Source organism: Patiria miniata, unplaced genomic scaffold (genome assembly GCF_015706575.1).
Source record: "Patiria miniata isolate m_02_andy unplaced genomic scaffold, ASM1570657v1 HiC_scaffold_10, whole genome shotgun sequence".
Lineage (NCBI taxonomy): Eukaryota > Metazoa > Echinodermata > Asteroidea > Valvatida > Asterinidae > Patiria > Patiria miniata.
The window spans coordinates 11800064-11814791 of NW_024037048.1; the positions used below are offsets into that span (position 1 = coordinate 11800064).

At 37.9% G+C, this 14728-nt stretch overlaps 1 protein-coding gene across 3 annotated transcripts in view; it reads left to right on the forward strand.

Annotated features, from left to right (window-relative positions):
- Positions 1–537: 537 nt before the first annotated feature.
- The window catches only part of LOC119738093 (semaphorin-1A-like), a 52837-nt gene continuing 38646 nt past the window's right edge, over positions 538–14728 (forward strand). For all 3 annotated transcript variants that reach the window (XM_038212827.1, XM_038212835.1, XM_038212844.1), the window contains exons 1-2: positions 538–627; positions 13562–13793. In XM_038212827.1, the coding sequence (XP_038068755.1) occupies positions 13667–13793 (127 nt within the window). In that variant the 5' untranslated portion in view covers positions 538–627; positions 13562–13666. The remainder of the gene's footprint in view (positions 628–13561; positions 13794–14728) is intronic.

The following is a 14728-nucleotide window of genomic DNA, read 5'->3' on the forward strand; positions in this document are numbered from 1 at the left end:
CTTGCTTGTTCTTTATCCTGGTTGGCTGAAATGTGGTCACGTGTGATTCACTAATAAAAGTTAGTGTATGAACAAGACGCGCATCGAGACATCGCGCGTGCGTAATTTCCAGAGTAAAGTGCCTGCTCGGGCACTATTTTTGACTGGTAACAGCACCCTCTGACAAAACTCAAACTCAAATATTAATCTAGGGAAATTAAAAGCGCTCCTTTAATTGTTGAATTGCTTACAGTTGAATTGCTTATGAGTTAATTGTTGAATTAAAACAGTTCAATAATAAAACCCTGGAAGGTTTCTTTTCTTATTTTATATCTTGGACAAGAGCTAGGCGAGTTATAAAACACATATGGACTGGCATAATTCGGTCACTAGTGCACCTCTATGCCCCCCTCGGGTCTGTGAGTGACCAGAAGAGGGTTCCTCGGGCGCACATAGACGTGCACTAGTGACCTCATTGCCAGTCAATATATACTAGGGACTTCCCCATGCAGTCCCCGCCCGCCTCACGGATATAAGCAGTAGCGCCCTCTATCAACTGTAGAAGACGTAGCTAGGCGAGGCAGTGCGTCGCGCGCGATTGACGCGAGTAAGTTCCGGGTGCGGTGCATGAAGCATGAGAAGCAGAACGTAAGTTGTCATGTAATTTATAAAATTAAAACAATTCTTAATACGCAAAGAATGTATCCGGACGCCACATCAGTCTTCAGCGGTTGTGTACAAAGTCTATGGAGAGTCAAGAACATTTTCAAAGTATTACCTAATAATGAAATTGGAAATGTTTCTCACTCTCACTCGGTCCCACTATTTGTTTTCAACGTTTTTGAAATGTCTGTCTGGGCACCCGCAACTCTGTAGCTCCAGGGTCTGACCTTTGACGTTTTCGGTATTAAAGGGAATATACGGTCGTTTTCCTAGTTCCGGATTTTTCCTAGTTCCGGATAGCTTCAAATAAAAACCTAGGCCTACCTCTTTTGGATTAGTCTCCAATAAATTTTTTCTGACGATGTGCATTTTTAAAAGGAAAATGTAAGCTCCTTGATACACAAAGAGGAATTTTGGCCAGATTTCCGACTCGCACTTCGACATGTTTGTAGAAAATCACAGGAGCTGCGAATCGACGATAAATTCCCCCCCCCCCCCCCCCCCGGTATATCACTTGTACTGTGTGAGTTTGAACATTTTGTTCATACACTACAGTCGTATATAAATAAAGGCAGTGGATATTTTGCCGGAGACGGCAAACCTTTAGTAGGGGGCCTAAACGTTAGTTTGCCGGATATGCACTGAACATGCGCAGTTACTGTTTTTTTGTACTTAAACATTTTCCGGTGACAAATTTTAGTCTGGCTCCATGCCAATATTATCGTTGTAACCTCGTATTCACAAGATGGGATTCAGACCATTTTATAATTTCGGACTTTATTTCCCTTTTAAAAAAAAACCTCCAGAGCCACAAATCTGAAAAAGAAAATGTAATACTCTGCAATAAAATGTTTGAGACATATTAAAATAATAAAAGAAGAATATTCTTATTTTTTGGGGATGGGAACAAAAAAAATTAAAAATATGGCAGCGATCGGATTCGAACTCGAGTCATCCCGCTCACTAGAGCTTTCGCTTAACCATTACACCAAACGTGCTACACAACTTTTGGTGGGAATTTAATACATCTTATAATTCAGCCCTATCTTAAAGAGTACAGCGCCCTCTGTTGATATGGATTGCCGCCGGCAAACCTTTAGTAAACGTTAGTTTGCCGGCATTACCTCCGGCAAAATATCCACTATCATAAATAAACTCTTCCAGCGAATGCTTGTTTAATCAAAATAAGTTGTAAAGTGTTTAATTTTTGAAAATTCTCCAACGAATGACCGTATGCTTTAGCGCGTGCACTTACGACCCAACTACACGGGCATTAATCCATTTTGTGTGACGTATTCTGTGCTGGGGCAAAGATTTTCGGTCCGTGCGTGAGTTCGAGCCGTTGCGCTGCTGACAAAAGTTTCAAAATCATTTACGTTCTCCTATTTTTGAAATTTGCTGGAATTCTTTTGAATGAACTATTTTTGGAAAATGAAATATAAAAATCAGAAAATATGCTTGATTTGGTTGGTTCTGGCTGAAAAAAATAGATTTTCTCGCATGATTTTTTTTTTCACGTGGAACAGTTTTGATCAATTCGGAACTGATTGAACCGATCCGGAACTAGGAAAAGTGACATCGGTACTTTTGACGTCGTAAAATCAAAATAAAAAGAGCTTAAATCTCTCCATGGTCTCTCCATCACTCAAGGTAAACTTTTTAATCAATGTCACTTGAATTCGTGGAGTAGTTGAGCTGAAAGCAGCCTGAATGATGTTTGCTATCCGGAACTAGGAAAACGACTTTACAACATTTACAAACATCGAAAAATAAAACTTATACATGTACCAAGTTTTTACGAAATACCTTACTAGGATGTTGGTAAATGACAGTCTAAAGCATCCTGTAAAATTATGGCACCTGGTGTCAAGTCATTTTCAAGAAAATGGTATTTTTGTATACATTTCCAACGATGGTCGGCCGACCACCGTTGGAAAAAAATTAACTATTTTTAAACTATTGCTCCGAATTTACAATTTTTTTTCAGTCCAAATTTGTTTTACTATTGGTTACATGTTCAAAAGGTGTAGGCCAGCTGGACTGGTTCCCTTACACTCAGGTTTCATACAATTTTCTGACAGCTATAAATTGATCCATTTTATCTTTAGTGGAGTCAGGGAACCAGACTACTTAAACATTTTTGGGTTTTTTGGTTTTTCAAGCATTTTTGAACACAAAACTTCAAACATGTCAGTTAAACAATATTTGAAGTATTATACTAAGTTTCTAAACCCTCAAATAGTTCATTTCTGAAAATTACAGCAAAAGCCAATGATGTACATTCCATTAAAGCCATTGGCACAAGTTTAAGAAGTTGTACATGTTGTAAGCCTAGCTCTACTGAGTGGGGCGCTGGAACTTCGATACCCTCCGTACTACGCTTCACCGAAATTGGCATACTTTGTGACATGTACACGGTGGGCATTTTGTGCATATGTAACGCGGCGGCCGGGCGAGGTGGGGTAGAGGGCGCTCTCCACGACTTTCTGCCGTCACCTTGCTGATGTAATGATGCCAATTAGTCACAATAAATTTATATTTCCCGGATTCGTTTGGTTGAAATATACAACCAGGCAGCCTTATTTCCCATGTACCAGAATAGAACTAATAAAGACACAAGACACTTCTTCTTTAAATTGAACAAATAATTTATTGTTAAAACTGCCAGGATTCTCTCCCTCAGCCTCGGGACATCTGAAGGAAACAGCAATATCTATTGAATCAACGCGTCAGCTCAATGACTCAAATTACTCCGGCTCCTTGTAATAGTTAAACTCTATCAACTCCTAGCTGGAAATGCCGCAGCTAGCACCAAGCTGATGTAACTCGATTTACTCCGCCAGCTCCAAGCTGGAAAATACGCAGCCCCGGGCCGTAGAAAAACTCAGCCAGTTCCAACTGGATTTACTCAAATTACTCCGCCAGCTCCACAACAGACATGGCGGCCTTCGATCGCACATCGTGAATTCTACTACAGAAATAAAAGTTGGTAATTAATCTTACGTGCTCAATTTACGTCTGTCTCATATGTACAATAAAATCACTTGACATCTAAGCTGATAGGAAATAACTAAATGGTCGTAATAGGAATCTAAGTTGGTGAATGACCGAAATCTCAGCTCGTTTGGTACCTCACGTCACACATACATACCCTCGCGAGGACATCATCACGACGTCATCTGGTATCAAATTACAAGCAATTTAAGGGCCAAATTTGTGAAAATAGTTTCAGCAATATCTTTAGGACTATAGGGTATTGTGTTCGTTTTTACGTGAGGTGCTGATGCCGCAGGCAACAATTCTTATTCATGTTATTCCCGGGCACAAAACTGCTTGACCTTCACTTCCAGTTTTACTGGAAGTGCAATAAAAATTGAATACATATGGTAGCTCCAAAGCGGAAGCTCTTTATAAGCAAATAAATTATGTGTTTAGATCGGAATAAAGAAAAAAAAACAGCATTATGACGTCATCATTTGAAAGGGCGCCCTCTAGCAGTAGTCTATGCAATATTACGCGCAAATAGAGTTGCTGATTAATTAGGCAAGACCCTGCCTCTTGACTTCCTAGATTTTGACCAATCAGGGGGCACTTTCTATAGGCCTATTGCGTTTGTACATGTAACTCAACAAACGCCTTGACCTCTAGTTTGTCTTATTCTTCCCAATACACGGGTTTACACTTTGGCAGCGATCGTCGTAATCACAGATTCAGTATTTTCACCACTGATTGCATGAAACAAGTGAGATCTAAATGCGATTTTTATGGCGTATTTTGGTTAAATTCCTCACATTACATGCAACAGTTGAGTAATGTGGCATTTTAAGATCACTTTCTGAAAGATGTTGATAATAACAACGCCTCATTCCAGAGTCGCAAAAAATCACTTGCAACATATCCGCACGCAATCATACGGGTACCATGCAGGACGGCTCCTACCATTTCATATGGGTACCATGGGTACCAGGACGGCTCCTACCATTTCATATGGGTACCATGGGTACCAGGACGGCTCCTACCATTCCACATGTTCCATATGGGTACCATGGGTACCAGGACAGCTCCTATCATTTCATATGGGTACCAGCACGGCTCCTACCATTTCATATGGGTACCATGGGTACCAGGACGGCTCCTATCATTTCATATGGGTACCAGCACGGCTCCTACCATTTCATATGGGTACCAGGACGGCTCCTACCATTTCATATGGGTACCATGGGTACCAGGACGGCTCCTATCATTTCATATGGGTACCAGGACGGCTCCTACCATTTCATATGGGTACCATGGGTACCAGGACGGCTCCTACCATTTCATATGGGTACCATGGGTACCAGGACGGCTCCTATCATTTCATATGGGTACCATGGGTACCAGGACGGCTCCTACCATTTCATATGGGTACCATGGGTACCAGGACGGCTCCTATCATTTCATATGGGTACCAGCACGGCTCCTACCATTTCATATGGGTACCATGGGTACCAGGACGGCTCCTATCATTTCATATGGGTACCAGCACGGCTCCTACCATTTCATATGGGTACCATGGGTACCAGGACGGCTCCTACCATTTCATATGGGTACCATGGGTACCAGGACGGCTCCTATCATTTCATATGGGTACCAGGACGGCTCCTATCATTTCATATGGGTACCAGGACGGCTCCTACCATTTCATATGGGTACCATGGGTACCAGGACGGCTCCTACCATTTCATATGGGTACCATGGGTACCAGGACGGCTCCTACCATTTCATATGGGTACCAGTACGGCTCCTATCATTTCATATGGGTACCAGCACGGCTCCTACCATTTCATATGGGTACCATGGGTACCAGGACGGCTCCTATCATTTCATATGGGTACCAGCACGGCTCCTACCATTTCATATGGGTACCATGATTTATTTACAAATAAAGACTGTTCAGATAATGAGCACTCATATGCACCCAATACATGTACATGAACTTGTGGCCAACAGTGCACAATAGTGTGCTGGAAACACCGATGACGTATGCTACATGTAGCTGTTTATAATAAAATCCACCCGTATTGTTACATTGATCGTTCAACCTGAACAGTGGAGGTACTGCGCACCTGCATTACCAGTATACGCTAACCAGTGCAGTGAAGGCGGAAACAACATCATGATATTTAACAACTCAGTCGAACCATTTTGCGGAATCATACCTTGAATAGTGGTTACTACAATATTACCTTCATCCGTGTACACAAGGTTGGTAAAATGCGTTTGATTTTTCTTACTGTTCTGTAGGCCCTTATGTCCCACACCCTAGGCACTGGCACCAATATCACAGCTCTGATAGGCCTAAGCACTGGAGACTTGCATTTCATTTAATAGTGTTGATGCTACTCTAGTTTTATGCCATGTATGCTGTACTAAGCAAGTCATGCCAAACTGTAGCTCTAAAACCCTGAACAATGTTTTTGATGTATTGGGATCACTGGGTTCTCCACCCGTTTAATGTTAAACAATTGTTGACAAGGGTGTTCAAAACGTCATATCCCATATCACACCAGTCAACAATTGTTTTGTTATACGTATGTCTTGGATTTTTTAGATTTTGATGTAAAAATCACGAAAACAAACAGCAGTAAACACAACAATCATGACACGACGTCAACTCACATGCATGTCGCGTGCTCGAAACAGCTGAACTTCGCTGCGTTTACGTGAGAAACGCGTACGTACCTCATGTACAAAGTCATAGCACACTCGCTGTGGGATATCACATAGTGATATCCCACATACGTGATATCCCATAGGGAGTGTGCTACGACTTTTTATTAACTAAACACGTGATAGTTCTAGGCCAATGAAAATACAGTATTCAAGACAGAGTACAATGTATTACACATATTGAGGTTCGCAGTTTGCTGTAATTAATGTACTACTGACATGACTGATTGTATATAGTTTGAAGCTTTCCCAAAATCGAAAACTCAGAGAGACGCAGTAACTTGTGCTGAAGTATGTGTGGGTGTGTTTGTTATGTTGCACACTGGTATTTTTGTAGGCCCTCAAATTTGTCAAAGGCCCATAATAGGCACAGTGCCATTAGTGTGCATATTGAACAACCTGGCCCTGCCTGGCCTGTTGAGCCTATGGGATGAAAGTGACTTAAATTAGAGGGGACAATGTAAGTGACATTGGCAACTGTAGGGGTTACTTGTACAATGCAAGCACTATCAATTTTTCGGTTGACGATATGCGCAGGGATTTTAAATGCTGCGTTGATAAACAAATTAATTGGATAGATCTACATGTAGATTTTCTCCAAAAAGCAGCCCTGACTGATAGGGGGTGCATTATGTACTCTGTACATGCATGTACAGCGTCAAAAAAATATAGCTTACATGTATGGCCGGATTTTGAGAGTGCACAGTTTTTGGTATTAAACGGCATTATACTGAAATTTCATCCAAGCCTAAAATACTGTTCTAATTGTGTACAGCTGGAGTAGCCTTCACGTACATTTGGCATTTTTCTGTTTATGGTTCTGTTGAGTGGTTTTGGTTTTCCCCAGCAAGCTACCAGTATTTAGGGCTATCTTATTGACCCCGTCCTTTGTGTGCCAACAGAAATAGGTGCAGCTAGGGGGATTCACAGATGTCATGGATGTGGCTGTTCTTGAATGTGTGCAATGTACATGAAATACACATTCAATACATGTACATGTACTGGTACATGTACAATTGTACATGTATATGTACATTTGTAAGGTACATGTGCAACAAGCAGCAACATTGCCCACAGCTTGGTAGGATTTATAACTTAAAGCTATAGGAGTCCTGTCTTTGTCATTCAGGGAACCAAAATGTGTTTCCCATAAAACTGCCAGGCTCACTGAAAATTTGTACAAGTTTTTCAGTGATAATTCTGACATTTTTGTAACGGGAAACACATTTTGGAGCCCAGAAATTACGTATCATCCCAGACAAAGGGTTCATATAGTATTGTAAAACACAATATGAAAATTTTATTAGATAATGAACAAAATGGCTACATGTAGAATGATAGAGGTTTTATTTATAAACATTTGTTTGCTATGAATGAATATTGCAACACTTTAGCTGAGTCATGCATATTAATGATGTACATGTCTACGAAAGCTTTTTTATGAATACTTCCTCCTTTATAACAAAAGTACAATGAACATATGGCGATGACGAATGCAAACATGATTATGCACATTTTCAGCACAGAACTGTACACGAGAATTCTATTTCATATCATGCTTATAAATAGGCCTACATATAAATTTATTCACAAACAAAATTTTAAAGATAAATATTTTGAACATTCCTTTTTCATTAAACGTTCACAATGAAAAAATTAACCAGATTTAGTCTGTAAATTGCTACATGTACATCAAACCATATACGCCTAAATGTACAAAAAATCTGCATTTCATTTTGTAAATGTTTCTTGAAAGGTTCATGCAAGCACTGTTGTATGCATACATGGGCGTATTCATCTATTGAATACATGCATGGGCGTATTCATCATCAAACTGTGGACGAAAAATACCAGAGAACAAAAGAGAACAATATCGATTCCCAGCATACGTCCGCGATTGGGGTCGTGTAAATCCATGAGAGTCTTCCTAAAAAGTTACAGTACAGACAAAAGAGGGAAAATAGGACATCCACAATGTGTGTACACAACCACATGTATACTTATGTGTACATGTATGTTTAAAGTTTTTAATTTAGAACTTTACAACTTCTGCAAGGGTCGCTGCCATAGTGTTTAACTTTAAGGTAAACATCCCAGGATTTGTTGTCAAGAAATACAGTAAGGTGGTGCTTTTTCTAATGCTCTGTAAATTAAACAGACATCAAGAAGTCCTGTACATTAGAAGGCAGCTCACATATACGTACATGTAGTATTTTTTGTAAATTTGTACACAGATTTTGAGGGTTTTAAAAGGGAATGTACAACATTTGCTTTTGCTGCAATTTTCAGAAATAAATGGGTTTGGAGGATTAGTAATAGCAAATATTGTTACATTGACTTGTTTCACATTTTGGGTTTGTAGATGCTGGAAAAACCAAGAAAACCAATCATATTCTTGTAGTCTGGTTCCCACACCCCACTTAAGATGAAACGGAGCAATTTATAGACTTTGGGAAATTGTACGATCAGAGAATCAGTCTAGCAGGCTTGTAGTCTTCACAGGTGTGTAATCATTGCAAAGAAAATGCAGACGAACTAAATATGAAAAACCTAGGAGCACTTTTTGAAAAAAAAGCCAGTTTTCTCCAAATACAGTTTTTCTTGAAAATGTCAGCACACCAGGAGCCACAACTTTACAGGATGCTTTAGACTGCATTCCCTAACAATCAAGTAAGATATTTCGTGATAATTTGATGTTTGCAAATGTTGTATCTTCCCTTTAAATATTAAAATATGTTCAACAAAAGTCCAGCACTATAATGTGACATTGTCAATTTTATCATACACTGTATAAGGCAACAAAAAAAAATAAGTCGGTCTCTGGTCAGCGCACGCGTCGATTTTAATCATGCGCGTCAATCTTTTTTTTTCCAAAATGTTCCGCGGTAGCTCCAACAGCGCCCTCTATTGCCGCACCTGCTCAATTTTTTTTACCAAAGATCACCAAGGAATGGGAAATTGCACCAAGGCAAATGATCGAAAGCACCAAGGCAAATTATGGAGGACACCAATGTACATGAGGACACCAAAAAAGCAAAATAGTAAACCACCTTGTCTGTACAATCCAAGCTTGAAGAAAAAAAAAAAGCAAAAAAAAAAAAAAGCGGCGTCCCCGCGTCAATTCCGGAACTTTGGTCTGACCAGAGACCGAATATATATTTTTGTTGGCCTAACATATATGTACAATATAAAAATGTACTTTTAGTACCGGTATGTATACATGTTATTTGGGTATATAATTTTATTAATTTGGGGTCTGGGTTTTTTTCCCTGTCCCTGTTACGTCTGATATAAGATTTTGTTCAAATTCTCAACACATTCTTTAAATGCCTTTTATCTGCAAGAGTGATCATGTAAAGCAATAGTAAACAAATACAAAAATAGTTTGAATTCAATTCTCAGGTGATGCAAGTTTGCATGGCAAATTACACAGGTCAGCTAGTGTAACAGGGATAAACACTGTCGATATATCGATATTACTCAATTATTCGATATTATTTTGATATCGATATCGCCGATAGCAATTTTTTAATCATATTGAAATATCAACAATTTTGATATTGAGGAATTATATCGAAAATGCGTCAAATTATTATCAAACTAAAATCTCCCGTTTGTGCTTTTACTTTGTGTTTAACGTTTGCTGTGTAATGAAATTTAAATCGGCGCTATCATGTGCTCATGACTGAAAATAAAAACATTGCGAGATGCCAAGCAGCAACGCTGTGTGCTTTGCATTCGCTGGAATTCGATCGTAGTCTCCCCGCGCAATATTTGAACAATATGCTAATGAGAAAGCCGTGGAAAATTGGGTCTTAGGATTTTTTTTTTTTTAAATCAAGCGTTGTCTTTATTGTCTTTAACTTTCAAATGGTGATAATCGATGTGGGCAATTCTTTGGTAACGGAATTACGGAATTTTGTCACTCTGTCAAGGATTATTCTTTCCCAAGAAAATATGTTCTATGCTAGGCAACTAATCTAAACATGGAAAGGGAGCCAAGACCCAGTAGAATTGATTGACCCCTAAAAAAAAAAAATCCCACAAGATTACCCTTTAAGGGGCGGAGCTTAATATCGGTAACGGAATTACGGACGGAGGACAAGCATATTTGAGTTCTTGCATAAATTAATAAAACTCTCTGAAGTTTTGAAATTTTAAAATTGGACACTACCTGTTATTTGTAGAGTTCAGGGGTGTTGTTAACTACGATGCAGAACAAAATTGAAAAAATAATCACTCTTTTCATAATTTGCATTTTAATCACGGTAACGGAATTACGCCTGGGCGGTAACGGAATTACGCCATAGGTTTACATGTAATAGGTAAATGCAATACTTTTACATTGAATTCAACATAAACTCATCACAATACAAATTTTAGAAGTTTATAAAATGCCACAAGGGGAAAGCTAAGTGAAAATTAGCAGATCAAAATGTAAATGTAGGCCTAAACATGTCTGGGCTTCATTTTTTAGGTCAAAGGTCAAGGTCAAATGAAAGCAATATGTATATGTAATTTGTTTTTTACCGAAAATCTAATTTTACTATAAACAATTGTATTATCGTATTTCACTAGTTTATCGTGGAAAATACAATAAAACTGCACTGGTTGGCATCTCCGAGCAAGGGAAGATGTTAAGTTATGCCAAGTAGAAGTACAAGTACAGTCTGGTACTCAACTTTCATATATACTTGTTGTGGAATATATTTTCTGTGGGTACCAGACAACGGCTTTGGCAACACATATTTAAAGGGAATGTACATCATTGGCTTTTGCTGTAATTTTAAGAAATGAACTATTTGAGGGGTTAGTATAATAGATCAAATATTGTTACACTGACATGTTTGAAGTTTTGCGTTCAAAAATGCTGGAAAAACCAAGAAAAACAAAACTGTTCAAGTAGTCTGGTTCCCTGACTCCACTAAAGGTAAAATGGATCAATTTATAGATGCCGGAAAATTGGAGGATAAGGGAACCAGACTAGCTGGCCTGCACCCGTTCATGAACATGTAACAAATAGCAAACAAAATTTGGACTGGAAAGAGTGTAAAGTTGGAGCAGTAGTTGAAAAATAGTTAGGTTTTTCCAACGGTGGTCGGCCGACCACCGTTGGAAATGTATACAAAAATATCATTTTCTTGAAAATTACTTCACACCAGGTGCCATAATTTTACAGGATGCTTTAGACTGTCATTTACCAACATCCTAGTAAGGTATTTTGTAAAAACTTGGTAGTTTCATTTTCTGATGTTTGAAAATGTTGTATATTCCCTTTAAGCATCCAAACAACTATTAGCATTTTTTAAATAGTAAAAAAGAAAACGTAAAAGTAAAAAATATCAATGGAACACCTGATTATTTTTAATTATATAATAGCAAATTAAAGAGGGAAATGATTTAACAAGTAATTTAGTATTTAAAGTTATTGTCAAGGTTACAAGCAAATCTCCCATTTAATGATATGTCATGTACATAATCTGGAGGAAATGTGCATACTTTGTGCATGCGTAATTCCGTTACCGTAATTCCGTTACCGTTTCGTAATTCCGTTACCACTTGGAAAAATGCCAAGAAATTACTATTTTAAAGTTTTTATTTTTAATTTAAATTTATAGTAGGGTCTTTTCTCAACATACATGATTTGAAGAAAAAAAACAAGAAAATTTGTGAAATAAGTAACTTTTGCCATTTTTTCGGTAACGGAATTACGTGCTAATTTTGACATTTTTAAATGAAGGCCTACACTATATATATATATATATTTATATTTTTAGAATTTTTTTTAATGACCCTGAGTAATGTTAGTAACTTGTAACATCATAAAATAAATCAAATCTTTTCCCTATAATTCAGAAAGTAATACATACACTAAATTTTGTTTTTTTACCAAATCTGAACGTTTTTAATCATAAATTGCAAAAATCACTGTTTTTACCAGAAATATGTATTTTTTTTCAATTTCGTTTTTTGAACTGAATTCCCCATTTAATTGAGGTCTGGAAAAAGTACAAAAAAGGTTTAATATGTAAATATTTATTTTTGACATTTTTTGCTCTCCCATGGAGAATTGCCCATATATCGAATATTCTTGATATTAGATTTCCAATGTATCGGTTATTGAAATTCTGGTATCGATGGTGCTTAAACAGGGACACCAAAAAAGTCGCATTTTTGAATCCTAAAATTGATGAAATGATTGACATGCAAATATTCATGGTAATGGTATGCGATCGGAACCAGTGAAAGGCAAGTGCAGTGACGTTGCTAAGCAACGTCTGATGTGATGCAGTCATCCTATACTATAGTGTGTAATGATCCAGGTGTGCATGTTTATGGCATTTTGGGCGTTGCTCAAAACATGATATCAGGCATTGTATGCACATGTTCACCGAGGTTCAAATGTCAAGTACATGTACATGTACATGTAGTTCAGTTTATCTCAATTAATGCAACCCCAAGGTTATCACAGACCTGGGTGTGCATACCAGATACCCTCATGTTTGTAGCCTGTTTTAACAATGTATACGTGTACATGAAGTTTACAACCCAAAACTCTCGCACTGTAAAAGTGAACATGTACATTGTACATGGGCCATTGCCTTTTTTGAAATTTTTCCATGCAAAGAAATTCATGTACTAGACCTTTATTTGTCATGTACGGTACATGAGGCATTAACAAATCGTTTGCGGTACATGTATCGGGTATGTGTACAAATGTACTTGGTATACAACGTATACATGGTACGTTTCGACATGTTATTTCCTTTGTTAAAACACCCGCGGTTGAGTGCTTAAAATGAAAATGCTTTGTGTGAGCACATACATTATACATGTACATTGCACTTTGCACACCACACACTGAGGTAATTTCTATTTCCTTTGTACATGTACATCTATGTACAATGTACATGTAGCTTTGTGCACACTAACGTATGATAAACAACAGCAGTCAGAGGAGATTTTGGTTTAAAAAACAGAGAATTCTGTGTTATCATTATCCGACGTGAATCAGCCCTAGACAGCAGATATTATCTCATGCATGAAAATTAATGGAATATAGAATTGTACCGATGTTCTTCAATTGGCAGTCTACTGGGTAACATGGTATAAGCAGGTACTGTGTGTTTTTGTATTTTCTGGTTGAATTATGATTACATGTTGATATTGCAGGATTAAATTGTTTCTTTACTTTTGAAATTCCTTCCAGGAAACTTGATCATTTCTGAGTAGCAACTGCATGTACTAGTACATGAAATACTAGTGTATTGAAAGGACTACAGAGGATTGATAAGCAGATCGCAACCCTGCCACAATGACCATGGTTCATTCTCACCTCATTGGCTGGTTCCTCCTGCAAACTCTCTACTTCTCTTCAGCAGAGAAAGATAGGTTTCCAAGATATCCAACTGTTCTGTACTCTGAAACAGTGAAGTTTGAAGGTACGTAATGTAGTATCAAAAGTAGACACTGTATTTTCCCATTTTCTGCTAGTAGAATTTGAGGTATTTAGAAATTGCAACACCGGTTAAAAAAAAAACAATTTCCCGCTAGCAGAAATTTGGATTTTACTTTGATGACTATCTCAGTGCCTCAAAAGTGGACAACTAAAAATCTCAAATTCTTACCAACCAAAATAATGATGCCCCAAATGTGGACAATGCAGTTTTCCCATTTCCTGCTTGCAGAAATTTAGATTTTAGAAGTCACAAGACCCTCGTTTAAAAATGTCAAGTTTCTGCTAGCAGAAAGTTTAGTGTTTTGGGTTTTTTTTATCTTGACACCTCAAAACAGGACAACTAAAAATCCGTAATTTCTGTAAGTAAACATTCTTGAGTCAACTCGTACCCAAGTCAAATCGTACTCGAGGCACGCGTGTTGACTTGGCAGAGTTCTAACCAAGGCACTTTTTTCCAAGTCAAGTCTCAAGTCAATTTTTCACAAGTCAAGTCAAGTCCAAAGTCATTTTTTTTTCAAGTCAAGTCAAGTCTCGAGTCATTTTTTTTTTAAATATTAGATGCACATACTACTCACCATGCTCACAGGAACCAGTTTATGTGTTCGACGATGGAGCCAGAGTAGGGAATGTAAGGAGACAAAAAAATCATACTTTTCAAACATCCTCTCTCAAACACCTTATTTGTATCTAAAGAGTCTAAAAATGCATTTTGAAATAATATTTTCAAACTCATTCTATCATGTTGAATGTTTGAAGGACGTCTGACAAATGTCATTCTGAACGTTTTCCTTTAATTAATACATGATGTAAATTCTTGTTGCTTTATAGCGGATTGGGGGTAGCAGCAATTTTTACCAGTTTTTTTCAACCTAATTGCATTTATCACGCTTACCGGTAAACCACTCAATGTGTACGTGT